Source organism: Protobothrops mucrosquamatus, unplaced genomic scaffold, assembly GCF_001527695.2.
Source record: "Protobothrops mucrosquamatus isolate PMUCROS unplaced genomic scaffold, P.Mucros_1.0 scaffold593, whole genome shotgun sequence".
Taxonomy (NCBI): Eukaryota; Metazoa; Chordata; class Lepidosauria; order Squamata; family Viperidae; genus Protobothrops; species Protobothrops mucrosquamatus.
The window spans coordinates 56,884-81,354 of record NW_015386892.1 but is presented as its reverse complement, the minus strand read 5'-3'; the positions used below and the strand labels follow the sequence as shown (position 1 = coordinate 81,354).

The following is a 24,471-nucleotide window of genomic DNA, read 5'->3' as shown; positions in this document are numbered from 1 at the left end:
ACTGCGCGGCGGAGAGGAGGGGGGGCGCCGCCTCGCGCTTCTTCTCCCGTTCCTGCGCTTCCCTTGCAGAAAAACCCCGAGGACTCCGAAGAAGAGAGAAAGGTAAGACGAGGAGAAAGGCGCTAAGGGCAGCCGGAGGGGCAGAGCGGGGTTGTGGCTCTTTCCTTCCGCTTTGGTGCACCCCCGTGCCAGGAGTAGAATGGTACCGTCTGAGCGCTGCTTAGGGATCCTCGCGCAAGAGGCGGAAGGGTCGGGAAACGTGGAGGGCTCTGGCGAAGGAACTGGGTTAGGCTGGCGGTGGATGATGGGAAGGGTCGTAGCTTATTCAGTTTGTGCAGCCTCTCCGCGATGATGTAAAAAGGGACGGGGCAGGCGTCGACCACGTGGTCCTTTCCTGAGTGCCTGGCTCTGGATTTTAACTAGAAAGACGAATTAGAGAGAAAGGAAAGTGATGTGTAATTTTGAATATACATATTAGCAAGATTGAGTGATTAACACATTGTTTATGATAATTAACTATTTGCTATTATTGTTTGTTAAACGCAGGAACCTGGACGTTACGCTGTTTGCTAAATATTGAGAATTGCTTGGAAAAACCCCAACCCTAACTAGCCTTAATCCCGACCCTGACCCCACCTTATTCCTAACCCCATAAAAACTAATAAAATCTATACCAAAAAAAAGAAGAAGAAGAAAAATGGGGTCCAGCAGGCTCTTTGCAGCCCTGGGCAAAGGTGGGGTTTTCCAACGGCTGGACTGATTTGCTTAGACTCCCCCCCCCTTCCTCCCCAGCATCATCTTGCCTGCTTCCTCCTCTTTAGAGACGCTCCTCCGCCATTCCCACATGTGCTAGCGGGCCCTGCCTGGAACAGCTGCTGGCATGTCCAAAATGGCTGCAGGCCGGCCCTCTCCAAGCCAGCCAGCCAGCCCGGGGCAGCCCCCAGCCCTGCCTTTAGCAGCCATTCCTGAGCAGGGTGAAATCAATGGGAAGAAAAGGGAAGGGGGGGGGCAAATCTTCCTGTTTTTGCAAGCCAGGCTGCCTTGCTGCAAAAAAAAGGGGGAAGTCTCGGAATGGCAGCTGCAAAGGCAAGAGTGGGTGGGCTTTAACTGAATTTGAGAGGTTTTAATTGCCGCTGGGTGGGCGGGCGGGTGGGTGATGTGGCTCAGAGGCAGCTTTGGACGATGGAGAAGAAGCCAATCCGTCTGAGATCCGTTTAATCTGGTTTTCTGGGAACTCCCCAAGCCGTCCTTCCCACGCTGTTACCTGTTGCAGGTAAACTGCTTTGGAACGTGGGGAACTGAAAAAGATCACATGTTTCACCTTTTTCCAGGTCGTCCTTGAGTTACGACCACAATCGAGCCCAACTTTATGTTGCTAAGCGAGACATTTGTTAAGCGAGTGTTGCCCCACTTTGCAACCGAGTCAAAATCAGAATAGAGCCGGAAGGGACCTTGGAGGTCTTCTAGCCCAGCCCCCTGGCTCAAGCAGGAGACCCAGTTCTTAATATGAGTCAGTTGCCAAGGGGATGCTGCAACCGTCATTAAGTGTGAAAAGCGGCCGTGTCACTTTTTTTCAGTGCCATTGTAAACTTTGAACGGTCACTAAACAAATGGTTATAAGTCGAGGCGTGCCTGTAATGATCTCAGCCCAGACCACAGGGTTGAACTTTTGACATTTACTCAGAAAATCAAAGTATCTCCCTGGCTGGGAGGCGATCACGATGATTGTCCTTGTTCTTTGCAGGACAGAGATGATAATCCGAGCCAGGTCCTTCCTCCATCTGTGTAGCACCCATTTTACGAGGTTTATTGGGAATAAAAGTCTCAGTGAGCGGCTGGACTGCTCCCTTCAATTAATAACAGCCCTCTCTTCTCCTAGGGGCATGCTAATCCCCAGGCTGAGGTGGGTCCGGCATCTCCCCATTGCTTCCTCCATCTTGATGCTACTTCTCAGCGTCTTCTGGGGGACTGGAATTGGAGACCATTTCGTCTTATCACCCAGCTTGCTAAGCAGCCCTCTGCAAGGTTGGTCTCCATCTTTGAAACTTCCCCTGTTGAACCAAGATGACTTTCCTCACTCGGCGCTAGTGCAGCCGGCTGGGGATCATGGGGTGTCTCGTACTTGAGTGGCTGCCTGGCTAGGGTCTTCTGGGAGTTGAAGTCCACAGGTCTTAAAAGTTGCCAAGGTTGGACATCCCTATTATAAAGACTTAATTCCTCTTTGAGTTTTAATGATTTTTCTCAGAATGATTGACAGAATGAAAATGAACAGAAAAGGACGCGGCGTTAACATCACGAGGTCTCTTCTCTTGCAGCCTTCCGCCTAGTCACGTACTGCCTGGGCCACGCCAACGCCTCTCTCCTGGCCGCCAGCTTGCTCTTCTTCCCACCACTGAGCTGGCGCCTTGAGCTGCACCAAGGGACCCTCTGCTACCTCCGTACCACTGCGCTCTCTGCTGCCGGCTCAGCCCTGGTCTACCTGTTCCTGGCTGGACTCTGGGGCGTCGAAGCCCAGACCACCATCAGCGGCTACATCCCTGTCCACCTGGCTCTGCTGGGGTGCCACGGAAGGCGCTCAGGGTGGCTGCCCGTGGCCCTGTTGGCTGGATTGCTGTTCGGCCTTGGGGAGATCCTGTCCCCACGTTCTCCCTTCCTCCTGCACCTCTCTGGGCTGCTGACAGGTCTGGCCTGTATCCTTTCCAAACAGGTGGGCTTTGAGGCTGGGAAATGGGAAGAGAAGGGCCCTCTCTATGACCCACGTGGGAAGAGAAGGGCCACTCTAGGACTCCTGTGGCCCCCAAATCATTGGCAGCCCTCCCAGATTTTGAAAGGATTTGTTGATGATTCTTTTGCCAAAGGGGGAAAAAAAACACATTTTTTTTTCAAAAGCTCTAAAGGATAGCGGCCCCTCGTTTGCCAGCATCTCTTGTGGGTAGTCCTTGACTTACAGCCACAACTGAGCCCAAAGTTTTTGTTGCTAAACAGTTGTCAGTGGATCTTGGCCCGTTTTGTGAGTCAGTTGCCAGGTCTCTGAATTTTGACCACGGGGAGGCTGCAACGGTCGTAAGTGTGAAAGACAGTCCCAAATCCCTTTTTTTTCAGTGCCGTTCTAATTTAGAACGGTCACTAAACGGACCGTTGTAAGTCGAGGACTCTGCCTGTCTTGTAGGTAAAAAGTTGGGAGAGGGAGTTGGAACCAATTCATGGCACCAAACTGATAAATGGACTTTCTGGTTTAAAGAAACCGGATCACACGTTGAAAGGACTAGTAAGCGTGCTGGCGCTTGCGGGCATGGCAGCCATTGCGCGTTCACTGCGCCTTGAAGCCTCACTTCCCCTCCTGCTCAGGATGATGGGTCCTGAGCTGCTGGAACTGCTGCCTCTGCAGTGGCTGTCCAAAAACCTGGCTTTCTTCAGTGAAGCAGGAGAACCATTTGACTGGGCTTGGAATAAGATCTGCCTTGACCAGGGGGTTGGACTAGAAGATCTCCGAAGTCCCTTTCAGGCCTATGATGATCTTTATGATTCTGTGATTGTCCTTAATGCCTCAGACTGTGCTGGGACATCGTCCAGGAGACGCCTGGAAAGGCTGCAAGGGTGGATCCCGGGCTGCAGCCACCTCAGAAGGACTTTTTCTCACTTAATCAGGCCCTCCACATCCGGCAGCCTTCCATTTACAGTCAAGAAGGAAAGGTAACTTTTGTGTAAAGTTGTGCTCCTATAGCAGCGTTTCCTACCACAGGAACTCTTTTAAGATACGTGGATTTCAGCCCCCAGAATTCCCCAGGCATCATAGGGGGACTTCAACTCCCAGAATTCCCCAACCAGCCAGAAAGGAAAGGTATTTTTGGAATGAGATGGAGAAATTTGCTCCCCCTCAGAAACTTTTAAAATATGTCGATTTCAACTCCTAAAGTTACTCAGTGGGGAAGCACCGCCTAGAGTTTACAACACCCCCTTGTTCCACTGGGGATTTTGATCGGCCTTGGGATAAAGGATGCGTGTCGGACTGGGAAGGTGAGAGAGAGATCTCATAATGCTTTCCTTCCAAAGAGGTTTTTCTTGGCTCTGATAGATCTGAAAAAAAAGAGCCATTTAATCCTCGTTGGAGCCGGGGGTTTCTCGGATGCACAGAGCAAGAGTCTGGCCACTTTAAGACTTGTGGACTTCAACTCCCAGCATTCCTGAGCCAGCCATGCAAAAACCGACTGCACTGAAGCATGCAGGGATGAGCCTGTGCATGCATGCATGCATACGTACCTGGCTGTGTTCTGCATTCACACATCACCATTTTGGGTGCAGAAGAGTTGGGCACCCATCGCCTTCTAGGACTGCTGAACTACAACTTCCAACGGCCCTTGTCGCTCACCTGGCTAGCTAGGGAGTTGTGGCATTGTAGTTGTCACAATGCCAAGTTGCCCAGTTCTCATCTTAATAGACCCAAATTAGCCCAATTGGACTGACTTCGTCTCCCTTGGCTGTTTCTTCTCTCCTGTCTTCCAGAATTCCTGCTCAGGAGATGTTTCCACCCGACGTGGCAGGGACAGTTGCTGTCCAGATTCTGTCTCCTCCTCCATCTTGGGCTGATGAAAGGGTAGCCCAGGAGTCCCAGCTGCTGTTTCCCCCTACGTCCCAGCACCCCTTCTCAGACCCCCGAGAGGCTTTGGGCGCCCCTTTCTTTTCTCTCCCGGATTTCCTGACGGAGGAAGAGCTAATACAAGCAGGAATCCGGGCTTCCCTGCAAGACAGAAATGAAGAGGAAGTGAAGCTGCCCAAATCTTCTGTTTCTTCCCTCCGGTAAGTCCTTGGGAGAAATCGGGTGCAGGCAGAGCTGTGTAGAACCTCTAGCTGCAGGAGTAGTGTATCCGTAAGTGCAAAACCCTGGGAACAAACTTTGCTCGGCAAAAAAAGCTAGCAAAAGTTGATCCCATGACCCCGGGACACCGCAACCGTCATAAATATGAGGGTCAGTTGCCAAGCGTCTCTGAGTTTTGATCACGTGACCGCGGGGACGCTGCAACCGTCGTAGGTGTGCGAAACGGTCCCAAGTCACTTTTTTCAGTGCCGCTGTATCTTCGAAGAGTCACTAAATGAACTGTTGTAAGGAGAGGACTACCTGTATATTTATACTTATGCATGTCGTTGTTTTACTCCGGCAAGATTCTGTCTGTAGGTAAACCACAATAAACGACAGTACTCAGAAGTAACGTCGCCCATTGTTCTTCTGTTGTGGGCCTGACAGTCCGGCCTCTGACACCCCCCTCCAAGGCTGCCTTCTTCTCTTTGCCCCCTTCCCAGGCTCCAGCAGCTGCAGAAGATGGGCTTCCCAACGGAAGAGGCCGTGATCGCTCTGGCGGCCACCAGCCACGTGGAAGGAGCCGTCTCTCTACTGATTGGAGGCCACGTCGGGGACAAAGCCGTGGTGATGGCCGAGAACCGCTCGGGGCCTCCCACACAGCCTCAGTCAGCCCCCAACCCGTGAGATTGACTGCTGGCATTTGGGCAGAACTTCGGCCATACCGGGCAGAAACGGGAGAGGCCACGAATGCCACAAAACAGAGGGATGTCTTGCAAAATCAAACCTGGTTTTTTTTGCAAGAGCATGAAAAGGCTTTAGAGTCTCCGGGGGGAAAGACGCAGGTTCACCTGTGCCTACCTGGAAGGCAGCAGGGAGTTGAGGGGCGGCAGGTGGCCACCCAAGATGCCTTTCCAGACAGGAGTTGCGATTTGTCTGCTTGCAATTCCTTTTTCCACCCTGGACATGAATGAATGGAGCAAAAAACAAACAAACCCCAAATGCCACCCCAAAGTTGCATGCCACAGGAACAAAACTTCAGGAACCCAATGCAGTTTTTGCCAAGCGTATCCACCCGTTCTAGGCCAGCAGCCCCCAACCTGTTGGGCACCAGGGACCGGTTTAAAAGGTGGGGTGCAAGAGCGAGCCTAGGGGATCCCAAGGGAGGCATCCAGGAAAAGATGCCCTGTGTTAGGTGTGCAAGGATACCACTGATATTTATAAACGCCGATCAAGTAAATACAGGCATGAAGAGGCACAAAGGCTATTCTTTAAACAGAAGAAAATATTATTATTTTTTTACTCTCCCTCAAAATTGTTGACAGATGCTGGAGAGGACCAGCTAGCAATCCTTGCTTCGCCACCATCCCTCCCCAACAAATCTTTCCCCAAAATAATAAAGGAAGACTATTACAAGAAAAGACACAAATTTCAAAAAGTTGGGATAATAAATAAAGACTCCCCTCTTAATCCCGTGTAAGCTTTTTTTGCGGATCCTGGTTTCCTTCCACAAAATGCCCAGAGTTTGGGCAACAATCTGCCGGTTTATCCACCAAATGTCACAAGATTCTTTCTCGTCTGATTCCCGAAACTTTTGAAATCCCTGCTCCTAGGCAATACGGGTGGGGAGGCTCCCAATTCTGCTCAGCTACTCTGTGTGTGTGTTTGTGTGTGTGTGTGTGTGACCAGAATGATTGAATTCCCAGTCCATCTCCATCCATTTGCAGTATTTCTCAACCTTGGGAACTTTAAGACATGTGGACTTCGATTCCCAGAATTCCCCAGTCAGCCAAGTCTTAAAATTCCCAGGATTGAGAAATCCTGCTTTATAGCAATAGCACTTAGACTTATATACCGCTTCAAAGTGCTTTACACACCCTCTCCAAGCGGTTTACAGAGTCAGCCTCTTGCCCACAACAATCTGGGTCCTCGTTTTACTGACCTCGGAAGGATGGAAGGCTGAGTCAACCTTAAGGCGGTCAGGGTCGAACTCCTGGCAGTGAGTTAGCCTGCAGTACTGCATTCTGACCACTGTGCCACCAGGGCTCTTAGGCAGAATGGCTGGGGTTTGTTTTGAAGTGAAAAGGGAGGGGGGGGAATCCAATTTCGAAGAAAGGTAAAATTAAGGTTCAAAGCGTTAGCAGTGCTGCGAGAGAGGAAGCATCTCAGCATCCCGAGCTGCTGAACGCATGCCGGAGAGATGCCATCACGTGTGCTGACCCATCCCTGCCACGTTGCCTTATGGCTCAATCTGACCACAAGTGGGGAACTGTGGCAAGTGACAGGGAGGCTGAGACCCACCCACCCACCCACCCCCGTGAGCATAGGCCCCATAACATCTATTCCTGTTTGTTCCATAGCAGGAACAAATCTGTGCGAAAAGAATAAATACAAAGTAGGATCGTTGGCCAGGGCCCTGTCCCCTGCCTGGCCGTCGAACAGCTCGTCTCCATCACCAACGGTCCAAGGCAGAGAGGAGGAGGAGGAGGAGGATGGAGCATGGTGCTCCCTCCAAATCGGAGGTCCCTTGATCCAGACGTGGCCCTCTTCTTCGCCTGATGGTGGGTAGACCACCCTTCATTTCTTCCTCTCCTCTCCCTTGTGAGGAGGACGGTGCGAGCTCACCTGGTAGGCCGCCAAGTTCTCGTTGCGCTTACTCCGATCGTAGCCGGGGACCCCCGTAGTGGCGGGATCAAGCCCGGATCCCAGATCTGGTTCTGCCAAAGGAGGAAGAAATTGTCAGCATGGCAGAAATGGCTAAATTCTAGGATTCACTCGTTCCTATCCAGGCGTCTTTATGGCCTTGAGATATATGTGAAGATGCGCTGGCTTGCCCTTAGGAAGGACTAGGGTTTTCAGGTGCCCCTCTGGGGTCCTCTTCCCCCCCCTCCCCATTTTGGAAATGGCTTGACTCCAACGTCCCCCGTCTTTCAAGAGCAACGTCCTCCCAATGCATAATTTGGGTGGGTTTTGAGCAACTGGAACCTCACAATTTGGCAAATCTTTGCCGGAGCAGAGGGCAGGAGCACCGCGATCTGTTGGATCCCAACATAGATCAGCTTCAGCCAGCCTGGCCATTGGCCATATGTGATGGACGTTGTAATCCAAGGTCTGTCTTTGCTTGTGTGCATTTTGTATTTCTTTCTCATTTAGAGACCTGTAGCTTAGCTCAGTGTTTTTCAAATTTGCTTGCTTGGGCTGGTAGGTTATTAATTCTTCTTGAACAAAAAGATAAGGTATCAGTTATTCATTTAGCCTGAACACCCAATAGGTGTTTCATTACCAGCAAAAGATAAACCAAGGCACAATCAGCAGGCTGAGGGATGGGGAGCCTGTGAAGGTGAGTGATCCCGTCGGAGGTCAATTGAACCTCCATGTGCAGGAGCAGCTCTGCTCTGCTCAGAGGTGTTCCAGAGAGGCCTGCTATTGGAAGACGAGAAGCTGGTTCCAAGCCATTCCCATGCATCTCCCTATCATTTCCAGATACTTCGCAGATGGACCCCTCCCTACACGTGTCTCTATCAGGGCGCTCTCCCGTACTCTCTAGGTGCACGAGAACTACAATTCCCAGAACTATCCAGGCGATTTGGCCATTGGGATTAACGGGAGCTGCAGTCTCAATGGAGCTGGACACGCCAGGGAGTGGGACCCCCGTCCCGAACAACTGATTGCTAATCCCATCCCTGCTGGATGGGTGCAAGCTGTATTTTTCCATGCATGCAGGCTAGTCGGAGATGCCCCCGAGCATGTGCAAAGGATCCCCAGCCGAAGCTGGGATTGTGCAGCTCCAGCTGTCCAAATCTCATTTGCTTTGATACCACAAAGGTTGGAACCCTTGATTTGCCTTTAGCTCAGGCTGAGAAGAGGGGAGGGTCTTCGGATTCCCCTCCAATTCTGCAGCCACCCACCTCCCTACTCCCACCAGCCGGGGAATCAAGACAGGCCAAACCATGCTAAGGATTTTTTTTAAAAAAAGTCATTTGTGTTCAGGAAGGTGTTGTACACGACAGGAAAAAGGTGGGCTGTTGCAGAGATGGCATGCAAAGTCTTGGAAGTAGAAGGCAAAAGCCCACGGCTGCCGGGCCCTGGCATCTGGCGAATGCACCATGCGGTGGAAGAACAGGAAGGGGGGGGGGAGGCAGGCCTCGCATTGCGCATTACCTGGCCAGATGATAGCTTCCAGCAAGGTGACTCTCCTAGCCAGGAGCTCCAGCTGGGCTTGCTGTTCTAGGAAGCTTGGCAAGCTAATGGCCTGGCGGGGATCGAGAAGAGCAGAGTGCAAATTGATTGAGCCACCCGCAGGGAACAGGAAGGGGAGGGGGCAGGGGGGTGTCAGGGTCCTCTGGAAAGGTGGCGCTGGGGGTATGAGTGGGGGGGGTGGGAGAGGGTCTTCCTTACGGGATAGAGAGAAAGGTACCCAGGGATTTCTCCCCTATAGGGAACCTGCAGGTCACGCCTGATAAGGAGACGTTCCGAGTTTGGAGGGAATTGAGATTTCCAGAGACGAAGAACTGAAAAATACAGGTCTTTTTTAAAAATATATATATATAGGTAGTCCTTGACTTACGACCCACACTTGGGATCAGGATTTCCACCGCTAAGCTCAAGGTGGTTAAATGTCTATGGAGATTCTCCATCATCCAAATCTGGTTGTCCCAAAGGTGGTTTTTTAAAAAAAACCAACAAAAAACCAAAAAGGCAACTGGACGTTCTTGTTTGTTTTTTCTTTTGAAAACTTTTTGCTTCTTGTCCAAGGAGCATTCTAACTCTAATATATATATAGATTTTAGGCAGTTTCCCATGAAAGAAAAAATTCCTTTTCGAAAAAGGCAAGGGCTGTCGGTATGGGTTTGGTGTGAGCGTGCCCACAACAGACAGGGCAGATAAGCGACTCACAACAGATATGTGCACAACAGAGCCCCCCTCTAGGAACAGACGGAGGCAAGGGAGAGAGGTTTTTCCCGGAAGACGCATCCTGACACAACCCTGTTCTCGCTTGACACAGGAGCCTAAGCTCCCCAATGAACAGAAATAACAGAGACAGGATCCCAGTTCAGAAAGAGGCAGGAATCCAGCAAGCATTCAATAACAGCAGTAACATTATTCTCTCCCTGCCTTAAACGATAAGGCTGAAAGGGAGTACAGGTGGTCCTCAAGTTACGGCCACAGTTGAGCCCAAAATTTCTGTTGCTCAGCAACACCATTGTTGTGATTTGTTTGCCGCATTTTGCGAACACTCTTGCCATAGTCCTTAAGAGAATCTGGCCTCCCCCTGGACTCGGCTCATCACAAAGTCACAAAAGCTCGTCACAGAGGGCTGATTCCTGAGGTCTTGTCACTATTTGGATCCAGCTTCCCTAAGCTGCTGCTGCTGCTGCTGCCGCCGGGTGCATTAATGGACTTGTGGGAAACTACAGCCCAGCATCCATCAAGATTGTGCAAAAGAGATAAACATTTTTTCCTTTCTTTGGCCACCAGGGGGAGAGCTCTGAATGCTCATGGGCCCGAAATCCAGTTTCTCTGGGAAGGAAGGAAGGAAGGAAGGAAGGAAGGAAGGAAGGAAGGAAGGAAGGAAGGAAGGAAAAGATGAGCATGAGAAAGGGAAAAAGAAGGAAGGTAGATAGGTAGGTAGGTAAAGGGGGGCCTGAGAGAGGGGGAAGGAAAGGAAAGGAAAGGAAAGGAAAGGAAGGGAAGGGAAGGGAGGAAGGAAGGAAGGAAGGAAGGAAGGAAGGAAGGAAGGAAGGAAGGAAGGAAGGAAGGAAGGAAGGAAGGAAGGAAGGAAGGAAAAGATGAGAAAGGGAAAAAGAAGGAAGGTAGATAGGTAAAGGGAGCCTGAGAAAGGGGGAAGGAAGGAAGGAAGGAAGGAAGGAAGGAAGGAAGGAAGGAAGGAAGGAAGGAAGGAAGGAAGGAAGGAAGCCAGACCATCTGGCCGGAGAGGATATGTCGCTTTTCATATGCACCCATCCAGCTCCCAGCCTCCCAAACAGACAGATAGGTCGGTCCGGGCAGCTTCTCCCAACAGATGCATCCATCCAGGCCAGCCTTTTCTACCTTGGCGCCTTCCCCGTCAACAGGGACGAAACCTGGGGTGCCGGAAGCTGCAGCCCCATCCTATCCGGAGAGCTCAGGTCGGGGAAGGTGGGCTCGGAGACCCCGGGCCCTTCAGCCCGGAGAGCGGCTAACGTTGGGGTGTCTGTCCTCCTTCCCTGTCTCTACTCACCATGCAGCCCAATCATGGCCTCCAAGATTAAAACCCTTTCTGCTAAAATCTTCAAAGCCTCTCGGAGCTGGTGTAACCCCTCCCCCTGCGGACGAAAGAGACAGACACAGCCGTGAAAGGAAGGCACGCACACGCGTGTGCAGGGGTGGGGCGGGGGAGAGAAAGGAGAGCGCCTTTCCTAGACGCTCCCAACTTTCTCACAGGCATCCGAACGACCAAACACTTGGGTTTATCCGCAGGAGGGTGTATGTGTGAATCCAGTTATTATTCAGGCAGGAAGGGGGGGGGGGTCAAGCCTTTTCAAGGGCAACCAGGCATCTTTCATGCACAGAGTGTTTTCTGGGGAGGAAGCTGCCAAGCAGGCAAAGAGAACCAGCTGGTGCAGGATATGGGCTACAGGGAAGGAACTAAACGTCTGCAAGAAAACATGCTGTCTAGAGAAGGGGGGAAAGTGGGGGTGCTTTTGCATTACATCCTCAGGAACCTGCAAACCCCCCCCCCCCTGAAGAATTACAGGGTTAGATGAGAACTTGCAGGCCATCCATATCAAGCCTTGGTCCAGGGTGCAGGAAGCTTGCCATGACCACATCCCGTGGCCCAGCCACGACGGGCGGGTTAATTGGAGATTCATGCTTGGCGTTTTGGCCTCGAGAGCTCCGGAGGAGGCATCTAAAGCAGCTTTTCCTGGCCATCTTCTCCTGGTAAGGGAGGCTGAGCTGTGACTGACCTCAGATGAGCCTAAGGAGCCACCTTTACCTATCTCTTATTGCTGTTATTAAAAGTTGCTGGTGGAAAGGAAGAGCAGGGAAGGGTTTAAAACAGGGGTCTTCAAACTTGGCCCTTTGATGACTTGTGGACCTTCAACTCCCCAAATGTGGGACATTGCAAAGGGCTATATAGATGAGTTGGTGGCCTGGGCATTCGGGGGGGGGGGGTGAAAGGAAGAAAGGAAGGAAGGGGGAATTTCCTGGGCATGACTGCATTACTCCAACGATCTCATCACAATCCAGATAACAGCTTCTTATCACACAGAGGAAAGCCATTCTCCAGAGGCAACGAGAAAACGGGAGACCATCAAGTATAAATGTCATCCCTGTTTCAGGGGGTCAGTCCAATCCCTCCCACTTTATAATAAAAGCAAGTATTTAATTAGCCTTAAAGAGGGAGATCCACCAAAGAGGATGCAAATGGCAGCTGTGACCGAATAATTGAAGCCCTCCCCCCCCCTTTTTAAAAGCATCACCACTCCCTTCTAGCACTGATGATGTTACCTAGTTGGGTAATGAAATGTCTGCAAGAAAACCACCAAGCTCAGAGAGCACCAAGGACCCCACAATCCTCCTCCTCCTCCTCCCCTCTGCCTTCTAGCACTGATGACGTCACCTAGTTTGGGTAATAAAATGTCTGCAAGAAAACCACCCAGCTCAGAGAGCACCAAGAACCAGCCCTGAGGTGCAAATATTCTCTTCTATCAGTAAGTATTTAGTGTGGTTTTTTTTTCAAATATGCAATCTCCCCAAATGCTGAACTTCTGATGTAAAGTTGTCTGAGGCTTGGACATTCTCAAGGAAAAACTGAAAAACCTCGATGATCAATTGGGGGGAGCCGATGACGTCCCAACCGTTCTGCCTTCTCATTTTCTGACTGAAGGTCTTTCGGATGGCTGCTACCCCCCCCTGTTCTTGGGCAGGTGGGACCGACTGTTTACAAAGATGGGGGGGTCTTCTTGGCCCGAGACACCAAGAAATAAGAGCTAGGGAGGAGAGAGAGGGAGGAAAGGGGGCTATCATTACCCAGAACTTACCCAGGACCCCTTCTCGCCTGGGTCACCCTTGGGACCAACTTCGCCCTGCAAGACACCAAAATACAGATGTTAGGACCTGGCTCTTTGCTGAAAAGGAGCTGGACTACAACTCCCATCAGGCCTGCCTGCGTGTGTAGGATGGGGAAAATGGGCACTGTGATCCAGCACAACCAAATTTGAGGAAGGGGAATTCAGCCATGGGAAAGACAAAGGAGAGATGGCTCATATTGGGGACAGCAAGAAGGTCCACATTCACTGTGGCCCATCTCTGTTTTAGGGACACCTGCTTGGATCCTCAACTTCCAGAGGAAACCAAACTGGAAACTCACCTTCTCTCCTTTCTGTCCAAGGGTACCAGCGGCCCCATCACCACCTGGTGATCCTGGAATTCCCTGGAAGAAGCCATCACACTCTGTCAGACGAGGTCGGGTGCTTCCCGAGCATATTTTCCTGCCGAGAAGTCCTGACCGTTTCCTTCTCCTGCCCTGGTTCCTCTAAGTGATGCCCCTCGGTGGCCACATCCCAACTTGCCCTCCATTTCTGTCTAATATCTCAACAGGATCCCATTTCACATAAACTACTACAGACACAAGGCATTCTTCACAACTGGTGGTGGAACTCAGGAGTTTCCAGGCTAGGCTTCCTGGGAGTTGTAGTCCTTCACCTCCCAACATTGGGAATTCCTGAATCTCAGAATAACAGAATAACAAAATGATAAAGTTGGAAGGGACCTTGGAGGTCTTCTAGTCCAACCCCCTGCTCAAGCAGGAGACCCTGTACAATTCTGGACAAATGGCTGTCCAATCTCTTCTTGAAAACTTCCAGTGATGGAGCACCCACAACTTCTGGAGGTGAGGCGTTCCACTGGTTAATTGTTTTCCTAAGGAAATTTCTCCTTCTTCCTATGTAGGTTGGCTCTCTCCTTGATAACATCCCAATATTAGGAATTCCAGGAGCCAGGAAACAATGTCCCCCCCCGCATGAAAAGATAAATCTTAAATAAACCACAACAGCAACAGAGGTGGAATTCCCCCCTTCTTCCCAAAGGGAATTCCATCCGCCTTCCCCAATTCTCTTCCTGGGGAGATGGATGGTCTACTTACATCACGCCCTGGAGAACCTGGTTTTCCAGTGGGTCCTGGGGGACCTATAGAGAAAAAAATGGCACATCCTGGTCAACCTCTACTTCTGCTGAATGGCTATTGTAAGAAAAGGGGGGCTGGAGACTTCTGGGAATTGGGATAGGCAGATATGGATGTGTGATGGTGTCAAAGGTGTCGTCACAGGATGGATGCTGTTCCAGGTAAAGCTACCGTTAGCAATTGACTGATGGAGATTTTGTCCTCGTTAGTATAAAAGCAAGCTCAGAGAACTCCAAAACGTTGTGAATTCTAATCAAAGGCAACAGGTAGAGTGAGGTTGGTTGGGGTGTAGCTATTCTTACCAATTGGGCCCGGAAGTCCTGGAGGTCCAATTGGACCAGTTATAGCAGTTTCAGTGAAGGAGTTGGAGAGAAGCAGATCCCCTGAACAGAAGAGAAAAGAAAGATCATGAAGAGAATCTCATGAAGAACACCCAGGTATCTCCATCTACTGCGGTTTCTCTCCTGAGATGTATGGAGGAAGAGGAGGAGGAGGATTCCCCAGCCAGCCTTGCTTGGACTTACTTTGATCTGGGATGGGTGAAATTTGGGGACCGACTGGGGCTGGTGGTCCCGGTGGTCCAGGAGGTCCAGGGAGACCCTTCTCACCAGGAAAGCCCCTTCCTCCATCTCGTCCTGGTGGGCCAGGTGGACCTGGAGGACCTGGAAGAAATAAATGTAGACAATGGAGAAGGATGAACCAAGCAAGTAACAACCGAAGGCGCAGTGGTCAGATTGCAGGCTCCCAGCGCAGGTTTTAATCCATGTTCTTTGGCATCTGAACCGGGATTCCCTGGGCAAAATCGGACGTGCACCCCATAACAAACTTACCCTGTGGTCCAACGGGGCCCTTGACCCCAGGAATGCCCGAAGGGCCCCGAATCCCAGCGTCACCCTTGGGCCCTACGGGGCCCGCTGGTCCTTGAGAAGCCAATCTTCCTGGAACACAGAAAAGAGAGAAAAGTTGTTCAAGATTGTCAATTGGGAGGGGGGTTAAATCACACCCCAAATACCTGCAGAGACAGGTATTCCTCGACTTGCAACGGTTCATTTAGTGACACCAGCAAAATCCATGGGGAGGCCAGGGTTCACTTCCCCACCCGTGTTCCTAATTTAACCACTACAGTGGTTTGCTTAACAACTGTGGCCAGAAAGGTCGTTAAACGGGGCGAAGCTCACTCAGCGAATGTCTCGCTTAGTGACAGAAATTTTGGGCTCCATGGTGGTTGTAAATGGAGGACTTGCGATAGTTCTCAACTTAACGACCGCAATCGGGATTGGAATTCCTTTTGCTAAGCAAGGCAATCGTGGGTGGTACCCAATTTTGTGACCCTTTTTGGGGGGGGGCAGGGTGGTTAAACAAAATCAGCGCAGTCGTTAAATGAATCGTATGGTCGTTAAATGAATCTGGCTTTCCATCGACTCTGCTTGTTCAAAGCAAATATCAAATCCCTATCACCTAATTTATAGCAGATTTAAAGCTGCTGAAGCTGAAGCATCCTGCCTGGGCCCCACACCAGCTCCCCATAGCCTCTTTGCTACTAACTGCCCAGTTGGGGAGGGGGCTGCATTGCAAAGCAATTAGGGGGAGACAGAGAGGAGGGGGTTGCAAATTCGGTTCAGGCAGCCAGAAGACCCCTCCCCCAAGTCGGTCCCATTCTGGTTGCCCAGGATCGCCTTTCTGGTTGTGGCGAGATGAAGGGCAGGGGGGGAGGGGTCCAGCACAGGTTCGCCATCCTGAGCGGGGGGGGGGGGAAACAGAGCCCCCACAACACTTAACCCCTGCTCATCTCACACATACTGTACACACACCCTTCCCGGCCCTCCTTTTGTGCAAAATGGAGCCAGCTCGGCAATCAACCTTTCTCAATGCTTACATACCAAACCAGAAGCATATGTTGTGTTGCAATAAAGGGGGGGGGAGTCGTAGGGGGGGGCAGATAAATCTTTCCAGCTGCAGAAACTGAAACCAGCCCCGGAGCTGAGAGGCAGCCAGTCCCAGATGCCCTGGGATGCAGCCGTCTTCCGCCCCAGCCCCCTCGCCTGATGCTCCCCAGCTCTGATATCACACTGGATCTGGGGAGGGGGCCAAGGGGGGGCTGGGGCTGAGTCTCTGAAGCTGATTAATATATGTGTGTGTGTGTGTGTGTGTGTATACACACACACACACATACACACACTATGAGCTTCTGCACCGGAGACAAATTCCTTGTGCGTCCAGTCACACTCGATCAATAAAGAATTCTATTCTATTCTATTCTATTCTATTCTATTCTATTCTATTCTTTTAATTCCATATTTTTTATTCTGTTCTATTCTATCCACACACCATACAATGCATCAGGTTGGGTGTAGATCTCAGAGACACCCAGAAGAAAACAACAACAAAAAACCTGGTGGGCCTTTGCTCCCATCGCCATGGCTGCCATCTTGACTTTTCTGCCCACCCTGCGTAAACCCCTTGCAGGCAGCCTCCCTTCTCGCTCACTGACCTGTCCCGTGTTCTTCTCCGGGTTTTCCTGGCGTGCCCTGAGGGTCCCACAGATTTAAAGGGTTGGGGGCCGTATCGCCCGTAGAGCATCGTCGAGATACGGCCGAGGGTCCGGATCCAGCTGCCGTGAACGTAGCTACCTGGGGGGGGGGGTCAAAAAGGGACAAATTCAGTCAGGCTTCAGGCTTTAACAGAGGCACCAAAATACAGCTGGTACGCAAATAGCTGCAGTCCTTGACTTATGACAGCTAAGCCCACAGTTTCCATTGCTAAGTGAGACAGTTAGCTCAGAAGCAGTTCCCAAGGGAAAAAAAAACGCTTGTTATATTCTTTTCCCAAATTAAAATAGTTAACCTTTCCATCTCTGCTAAGGGGGCAATTTCCTTTTTATTTCCCCTTCTTTATTTGGGGGGATTTTTCTGCCCTTTTTAATATTTTTATTTTCTTTTTTTAAATTGTTTCTTTTTTGTATTAGCTTCTTGTATCCTTTTAATGTAGTTCGGAATACACATTACTGAAAAAAGAAAGAGAAGAACGGAAATAACCTTGGCTTCCAGGAGGTTGACTTTTTCCAAAAGCTCGGAGAATTTGGTGCAGTTGAAACAACCTGCAGAGGTTAAAAAAGAAAAGAAGGAGTTTTAACATTTTTCTGGACAAGACAGAAGTTGGAAATTGGAAAGATAAAATCCTCTCACCGGAATACGTTGCAGGTCGAACGGGCACTCTGCTCAGAGCCGGGATCCCGTGTGTGGCCCCTGGAACATCCTGGTAACTGACGGTTTCTGAAAAAGCAAAAGAAAAAAGATATAACAGAATAACAGAGTATGGAAGGGACCTTGGAGGTCTTCTAGTCCAACCCACTGGGAGGGAGGAAAAGAAGGAAAGAAGGAAGGAAGGAAGGAAGGAAGGAAGGAAGGAAGGAAGGAAGGAAAGAAGGAAAGAAGGAAGGAAGGAAGGAAGGAAAGAAGGAAGGAAGGAAATAAATAAAGAAGAAAAGGAAGGAAGGAAGGAAGGAAGGAAGGAAGGAAGGAAGGAAGGAAGGAAGGAAGGAAGGAACAGCAATAGCACTTAGACTTATATACCACTTCACTCTGCTTTGAGTGGTTTACCATGTCAGCCTATTGCCCCCAACACACACACACACAAACACACACACTCGCTTTTGTCACAGAGGCACTCAGAAAGTTGTCACCGCCTCATCCTTCTGGCTCTGCCTCTCTTTCTTCTTCTTTCAGCTTTCTTCTTTTCTGCAAGTCTCGGGTTCAGTTCAGGTCACCAGCTGGGACCCAGCGAAGAAAGGATTGTTGATGTGCGAGCTGTTCACTCAAAGCCCACCCTGCCCTGACCTCCATCCCCTTCCCTCGGCCAGACAAGACCCAGCATAAATATTTGCTCTGAAAAGAGGAGAAAGGGGGGGGAAACAAAGGGAGGGCTTCTTCACGTCCCATGCAGCTGGAATTCAATGGGCCAGGGGGATGTCCCAAGGGACCCTGGGCAGTGAAGCAAAGGGGAGGCCCAGTCCTCCCATCCCATTATATTTTTTGCATCTTTCTGAAATGATACAGGCTTTCCTGCTTGAGCAGAGGGCTGGACTAGAAGACCTCCAAGGTCCCTCCCAACTCTGTTACTCTGTTTGTTCTCCCTGCCCCCTTGGCCATCCTGTGAGATCAGCCTTTTAGTGACGCAAGTCCAGGAGGGCTCAGGAAATGCTCTGTTTTCCCTGTTTATTAACCTCCCTTGCTGGATCAACAACGTTCCCAACATCTGTGCCAGCCATCCTATTTCCTTTCCAGATTTCTTCTGCTTCCTGAGATCACCTGAGCTCCTGTCTCATCGAGAGAGACATCTGTATGAAAGGGCGCCTTTTAAGAGGAGAAGGAGGCCACTTGGGGGTTTAATCTGTGTCCTCAAGGTCAGCTCCAAGTGGCCTCAACGAAGGCAAAGGGCCAGCTGTCTGCGAGGGGTATAAATCCTTCCACTCCCCACCATCCGGTCAGAGCTGAAGAAGCTTCTGGGAGGAGAAGCGAAACGTCTTCAAAGAAAAACAAGGAAGTCCAGTGGCCTCCTGAAAGAAGCACCTGTGGGACAACCAGGACCTGTAGGACGGGGAACCTCCACAGACATTAAGCTTTGTCATTCTCTCTCACAAACACACACACAGTACCTGCTTCGCAGTTGACTCCCGTATGCCCAGGGCAACATTTCCACTCCAGCGCTGTGACCGTCTTATACGCCTGTCTGTACGTCGGTCGGATCACCGTCCTGTAGCTGGAGGGCAAAAGAAGAACAAGCAACCTCAAGGGACAGGAACAACCTTGCGCAATTGTGCCTGGAGGGAGAATTCGAAAGGGAGACCGAGGAACCAAGCATTTAGAGCAGGGGGCCTCCGAACCAAGCCGGGGGGGGGGGGAAGGCCAGCTGGGGAAGTAAATGCAGATAGTCCCCATTTAGTCACTGCAACCGTGACTGACAACTTGGTTATTAAGAGAAACTGTGACGGTGCTTATGAGGTGACTTCAGCCCTCCTTCGCTTTCAGACCTGGGAGGGCTGGAGATGCGAAGTTATTTTTTTCATCGCTGTTTTAACCGTTCACGGTCCCTCTGTGAGGCCAGTAGAAGCCTGTTTTTTGGATTGGAACGGTGAAAAGATACGGTGGGCTTGGGAGACCTTAATGTTCCTCTTTCACCCGAGTCCTCACCTGCCCCCCGAACAGCTCATAGGCCAGCGACAATTCTGGAAAACTCTCTGGAGATAGGTGCCATTTTGGATGTGACAGGAAACCGTCTTGATGACCATGTGGGGACACCAGTTTCTGAAAGAGACCACAATGCAGGAGGTCACCAAGGGCAGCCGCTCCCAAGTGTTTACTTAGTGTAGGTCGTGACAGCATCAACCAAACCCTTTGAAGATCACCACAACCTCTGTGGGTCGGCAATGTGGTGCCTCGGGCACCGAGCCCATGTTTCCATTCCTGAGGTGGAAGTCTGCAAGACTTCAAAAAAACTAAACAGAATTCTGATTGAAAGGAAGGCCTCGCCATCGTGGGAGGCCACCCGATCTCCAAAACTGGAGCGCCAGCCTGGAATCCTGCAAAATTTGGAGTTGGTTAGCAAACCCTTATTTGATTTCAGATGGGACGACAGCATCCAATAAGATCAGAGGATCGTGCAGAAAAATAGACATTTATGTGTGGGCGCCACATCTGGGCCACATGTTGGAAATCAATGAATTAGGACAGGCGTAACTCAAAAGTAGAGGTCAACAGTCCTCATCACTTAGATCGATGCAAAGGATGTGAAGGTCGGATTGAACTGATTTATTGGTATTCATGTCTACGTGCAGGAATCTATCCCGCTCCTGTTTTGCACCTCCTTGGAGTTAGATAAGGGCCAGCAAAATTCAAAGGAGATGGGTTTTGGTTTGCTTGTGGCTACGTAGGGATGCTAGGCTGATTCCTCTTTTCACTCTACCCTTTGCTTCTGCCACTCCTTTTATGTCATTTTTGCCCGTGTTAAATGCACCACCTGGAGCTTTGAAATGCCATCTCTCTCCTCAAAGTCCCCATAATCCCTCTGAAAACTGCCCCCCAAAGTGTGATTTTAATGCAACAAAAAGGACCAAGAATTAAAGCACAGGGAATTACAAGCCCCATTTAACTCGAATGGAATGTGTCTCTGAGCCTGACCTGTGCCATTTTTATGTCTCCGGCCATCCCCAGTGTGCTGACCTGCAACTTCTCACCCCTGTGATAGGGATGTGCCAGTGATTAACAGCCGTGTGGGAAAGAGGATGCTGGTTAGATAAGCTTTGGTTTGTTTACTGAACATATTTATGCTCTGGTCTTGAGCCAACGTGTCCTAGAGCTTGTAAATTAAAACATGGAAGGCTGTAAAAACCAGGCTATGGCTAATTCAGCTAGGATTTCCTAAATTGACCCGATTCCATTTATTAAACAACGCTGTCTTACTCAACCAATCAGAATTAAACAAACCACGCATTGCTGCAATGTGGGAACCCACTCAACTTGTCCAGGCATCTCCAAGGCCAGCAGACAGAGACCAACTGTTTGGCTCACGGGGTTAAAAATCTAAATTTCATTTAGCATTCTTTTCATGGACATTTTTCATTTTCAAACCCAACTTTCCAGGTTCCTGTACCTGGTCCAATTCGGCCCTGGCTTTTGTCGATTCCTCTGCTTTCCAAGAAAGAAAATCCAAGGCAGGCTCTTGGTTTCTGCCTGGGAGAGACAGACCATCCAGACCTCCTAGGATTGCATGGCTGTTGCTTAACCCAAACAAAGCGGGTTTTTTTCCAATGCAGCCGCAGCCGCTCGCCCTAACTGGCCGAGGAAGGCTACTCGTGAGCTGCTGAAGGCGTTCATTGTTGGCGTGCAACTGCATGGGCTCTTCGCCATTCGGGCCACGAGGAGACATGCAGGGGGGGCTGCGCGGGTGGGTGCCCACCACGCAGGAGATGGGAGAGCAGGAACTTGGAAAGGGTGCAAAAGAGCCCAGCTGCAGGACCGCTCTGAAGAGGCAAAGGAAGGGAAATTCCCTCCGCCCTTCACTGCCAAGTTCTCATCTGGAGAGTCTGTAATTTTCCACGCCAGAGTCATCAATCACTGAATGGGAGGCTGGAGGAAGGAAACCCCCCCTTCCATTCTACGTAGGGGGTGTGCATGACCCTGTGCTGCCCCTCTCTCCACCTCCCCAGCCCTTCCAACGTGCACAAGTCGGGCAGTCCTCGTCCTGCAATGTTTGTTCAGCAGCTATTTTAGACTTTAGAGTCCACGTTTTGTATTTCTTGTGCTGTTATCGGTAATTGTGACGGGAACGTGCCCCAGAGGGTAAGGATAAAATGCTTAGCCCCCCAATTCGAAGTTACAATGCTTTAACACGGTTGGCCATCTCTCTCCAAAGGGTTCCTGTTTGAGGGGTCCTTGGTGACCCCTGAGCTTGATGGTTTCCTGCAGACGTCTCATGACCAAACTAGATAATGTCCTCAGAGCACTGATTACCTAGTTTGGGTAATGAAATGTCTGCAATCCTCCTCCTCCTCCCCCTCCTCCCCCCCTCTTCTAGCACTTACCTAGTTTGGGTCATGAAGCATCTGCAAGAAAACAAGCAAGCTCGGAGAGCACCAAGGACCCCTCATGTCAACCCTGAGCTACAAATATTCTCCTTTATTAGGGTTTCTATTTATCAAGGAAACTTCCAGCAAGTCAGGAGAAGAGCACATCCTGTTAATCATTCCCTTATTTGGAGTTTATCTTCTTTTTGGAGCCATTGATTCAGACCTGGTGTGTGTGTGTGTGTGTGTGTGTGTGTGTGTGTGGGGAAGCATTCATCCAGGTCAAAAAGGGGCTGCCGAATCCCGTTAACTTCAGGCATTAAGCTCCCGCAGGGCTGACAGACGTCCTTCAATAAGCCTTCGGAGGAAGACACCGCTCGTTCAATGGCCTGGCACCGAAACGGATGCTGAGAAGGTGCCAGAAGAATTTCACCCAGCCTCTTGCCAGGGAGCAAACTTTGCACTTCCAGGAATGAAGATTGTTGGCAGGAAGCAAAGAACAAGGAGGGGAATCCCTGGCTGAGAACCCCAAGCAGCCCTTAACATCCCCCACGTCCCCAGAGCCATCCCCAGCCACACCGTTGAACTATAGTGGTTGAAAATAAATGGAATTAAAGGGGGGGCTCCCACTTTGAAGTAAGGACGAATGATATAAAAAGCTGTCTTCATCCTAGAGAGACTTGGAACCGTTTTAAAAGCACCTTTTCAGCAAAACACAAGAGTCCGCCTATGGATATTATTCCCACAAGATGTGAATAAAAAAACGCTTTGGGCACCACCACAGGACTCAAGTCAGCACCAGGCGCCTCTTCCCGGCGAGACGATTTCAATTCTCTCACACAGTTTAATTAGATCTATCATTAATGAAAACAAGAAGCAGCGAAACAGCCCGGAAATCCTCACCAAACGGGATCATAGGGGTGCCAACTCTAAACAGCCAATGCTCAGGGGCCTCTGAATTCCCTCTGCCTTCATACAATAAGCTAAGAAAATTTGTTTTGGTTAACAAATGAATAAACCGTGTACTGTAATAGTTTAACTTCACCTGGGAAGGCTCTACCCTTCCCAAGCTGTTGGGAATCTCCCCATTGTGGCTTGCAGCGTCCTGCCAGCCTGCAGCCCCCTCTGCCAGTCCTGGAGGAACAGATCGCCTGGCACTCCTTGCTAGGCCCCACATATCACAAAAGGCTCTTTATGTGTCGCCTTTCCCTGTAATTCCCGTCTCTTCTGAAGGCTTGTTGTGTGTGGGTGGCCGGCCGGCTGGCCGATCCCCTGGCCAGAGGACCTGGCTGGGAACAGGAGGTTAAAAGGTCTCTGCTGTGGAAGTAGCCACAATTGCTGCTGGGATGCTGGGCTCAGCATCTGGGAAGAGGGAGGCCTGCCCACAGCTGGATGGACCAGTGCCAGCAGCTGGGAGAAGTGCAAAGCAGAATTCCCTGCTCCCTCATCTGCCCCCCTCCCCGGCTGCAAGACCACCGTGAGGGTGGGAGGCACCAGGAACCCACCCACCCACTCAACAGGCAATTTGGGTGCCACACTTGGAGCCGATGACCCAAGATTGCCCACAGAAGTTGGGGGCATCTGGTTTCTGCCTCGCCCCTGTGGTCAAGGCTGCTGATAGTCCAGAGGGAGCCTGGAGGTCCAGCCTGGCGTCTCCATGACTCCCCAGCCTTGGGTCTATAATTAAACGCACCCTCCTTCCTTCCTTCCTTCGGAGGAAGTGCGGCAACTTCCCTTCTCTCCCTGTCATTATCCAGATTCTGATTCTTTCTCCATTTTCAAGGGAACCTTGAGAGGGAAGGATCCTGTGCCCGGATCCCGTGCCTGGCCTGCTGTCGCAACTCATGTTGTCAGCAGTGCCCTTGGACGGAGCCAGCTTTACTCTGATGGAGCAATAAAGAAAAATATGCAGAATTCCAACAGCCAAGCAGCTTCTTGATGGAGCAGAAGGCGGTGGCTGGCTGGCTGGCTTGGGAAAGTCAAGGTGGCTAGCGTGGAGCCAGGCTTCTGACCCCCACCCAAAGTCAGAACTAGCAAACACCCAGGCCATACAAAGCATCCTGAGCCCATGGAACTCACTGCCACTAGATCTCGCTTTAAAAATAGGGCTGCAGATTCTTTGAGTTCCACAACCGGATTCAGGCAGCCTGGCATGCCATAATGACAGTTTCTTGACCTGTTTTGGTTGCAATGCAGACTCTCCAGCCCACAAAAGGCTGGTGGCTTCTTCCATAAACTGAGATGCAAGATCCCGGGCAATCTGAGCTCCGATTCCCCTTAAACAGCGCTGCATTCAAACACACACACACACACACACAACACTCATCCAGGGTTAACTGAATCCCGATCTATAACGCCCGTTTCTTTTTTGCGCCCCTGCAGGTCCCCCTCCCCTCCTCAGGCTGCATTCCCGCAACACGCTGTCCCGGCACGCAGTCGGCTCGCTTGGAGTCCAACGGGTCGTGCGAACGGGCTCTGGAAAGGCAGCCTGGCTCCCCGAGTTCCGCCAGGAAGCCAGCGGCCAAGAAATCAGGGCAGCGGCCCTGGCCGTCCCCCAAAACAGGTACGGTGCTCCCCCTTCAGGCTCCTGCACCGCCAGGAGGGCTTCCTCGCTTCCAGGGCCGGCCTTGAATGCGGGGTGCCCCGCCAGGTCGGGGGGGGGGGACAAAGGCTGGTCTCTTACCTGCGGGAGGCGAATTGCAGCCCCGCGCGGCTCCAGGTGCCGCTGCCCGGCCGCGGGAGCAGGAGCAGGAGGCAGCAGAGCCGCGGCCAAAGAGGGGCGCGCAGAGCCGGGCAGGGGGAGCCTCGGCCGGCCGCCTCCATGCCTGCCCGTCGCCGCTGCCGCCCGCGGGCTTCGCGCGATCCCCCCGCGGCTGGTCCAGGAACGCGGCCGCCGGGACGAGGGGCAGAGGCGCCCCCTGGGGGGGGAGGAGGAGGAAGGAGGAGGAG

The 24,471-nt window shown here is 51.1% G+C and overlaps 2 protein-coding genes across 2 annotated transcripts; one reads left to right on the top strand and one right to left on the bottom strand.

The window, feature by feature from the left end:
• Nucleotides 1-85: 85 nt before the first annotated feature.
• On the top strand, nt 86-5,519 carry RHBDD3 (rhomboid domain containing 3). The gene is made up of 6 exons (XM_015817461.1): nt 86-102; nt 1,880-2,025; nt 2,316-2,690; nt 3,552-3,693; nt 4,504-4,797; nt 5,299-5,519. Exons 2-6 carry the CDS (start codon nt 1,884-1,886, stop codon nt 5,480-5,482), a joined length of 1,137 nt encoding a protein of 378 aa, XP_015672947.1. The 5' UTR covers nt 86-102; nt 1,880-1,883; the 3' UTR covers nt 5,483-5,519.
• Nucleotides 5,520-7,372: 1,853 nt separating this feature from the next.
• Nucleotides 7,373-24,345, bottom strand: EMID1 (EMI domain containing 1). The gene is made up of 13 exons (XM_029284433.1): nt 24,206-24,345; nt 19,151-19,264; nt 18,616-18,719; nt 17,147-17,233; nt 16,997-17,058; nt 16,453-16,591; nt 14,792-14,899; nt 14,486-14,623; nt 14,264-14,344; nt 13,923-13,966; nt 12,820-12,864; nt 8,957-9,047; nt 7,373-7,512 (listed from the first exon to the last, which is right to left on the bottom strand). The coding sequence occupies exons 1-13, from the start codon at nt 24,343-24,345 to the stop codon at nt 7,373-7,375; spliced, it is 1,293 nt and encodes a 430-aa protein (XP_029140266.1).
• Nucleotides 24,346-24,471: the final 126 nt, after the last annotated feature.

Bases quoted from the DNA above. Each gene is read 5' to 3' on its own strand.
- RHBDD3 (XM_015817461.1), top strand. From the start codon at position 1,884: ATGCTAATCCCCAGGCTGAGGTGGGTCCGGCATCTCCCCATTGCTTCC. The intron at 3,694-4,503 runs GTAACTTTTGTG...CCTGTCTTCCAG, and splicing joins TTTACAGTCAAGAAGGAAAG to AATTCCTGCTCAGGAGATGT. The intron at 4,798-5,298 runs GTAAGTCCTTGG...CCCCCTTCCCAG, and splicing joins TCTTCTGTTTCTTCCCTCCG to GCTCCAGCAGCTGCAGAAGA.
- EMID1 (XM_029284433.1), bottom strand. From the start codon at position 24,345: ATGGAGGCGGCCGGCCGAGGCTCCCCCTGCCCGGCTCTGCGCGCCCCT. The intron at 19,265-24,205 runs GTAAGAGACCAG...GGTCTCTTTCAG, and splicing joins CTGCAATTCGCCTCCCGCAG to AAACTGGTGTCCCCACATGG. The intron at 13,967-14,263 runs GTAAGAATAGCT...TTTTCTCTATAG, and splicing joins AGGACTTCCGGGCCCAATTG to GTCCCCCAGGACCCACTGGA.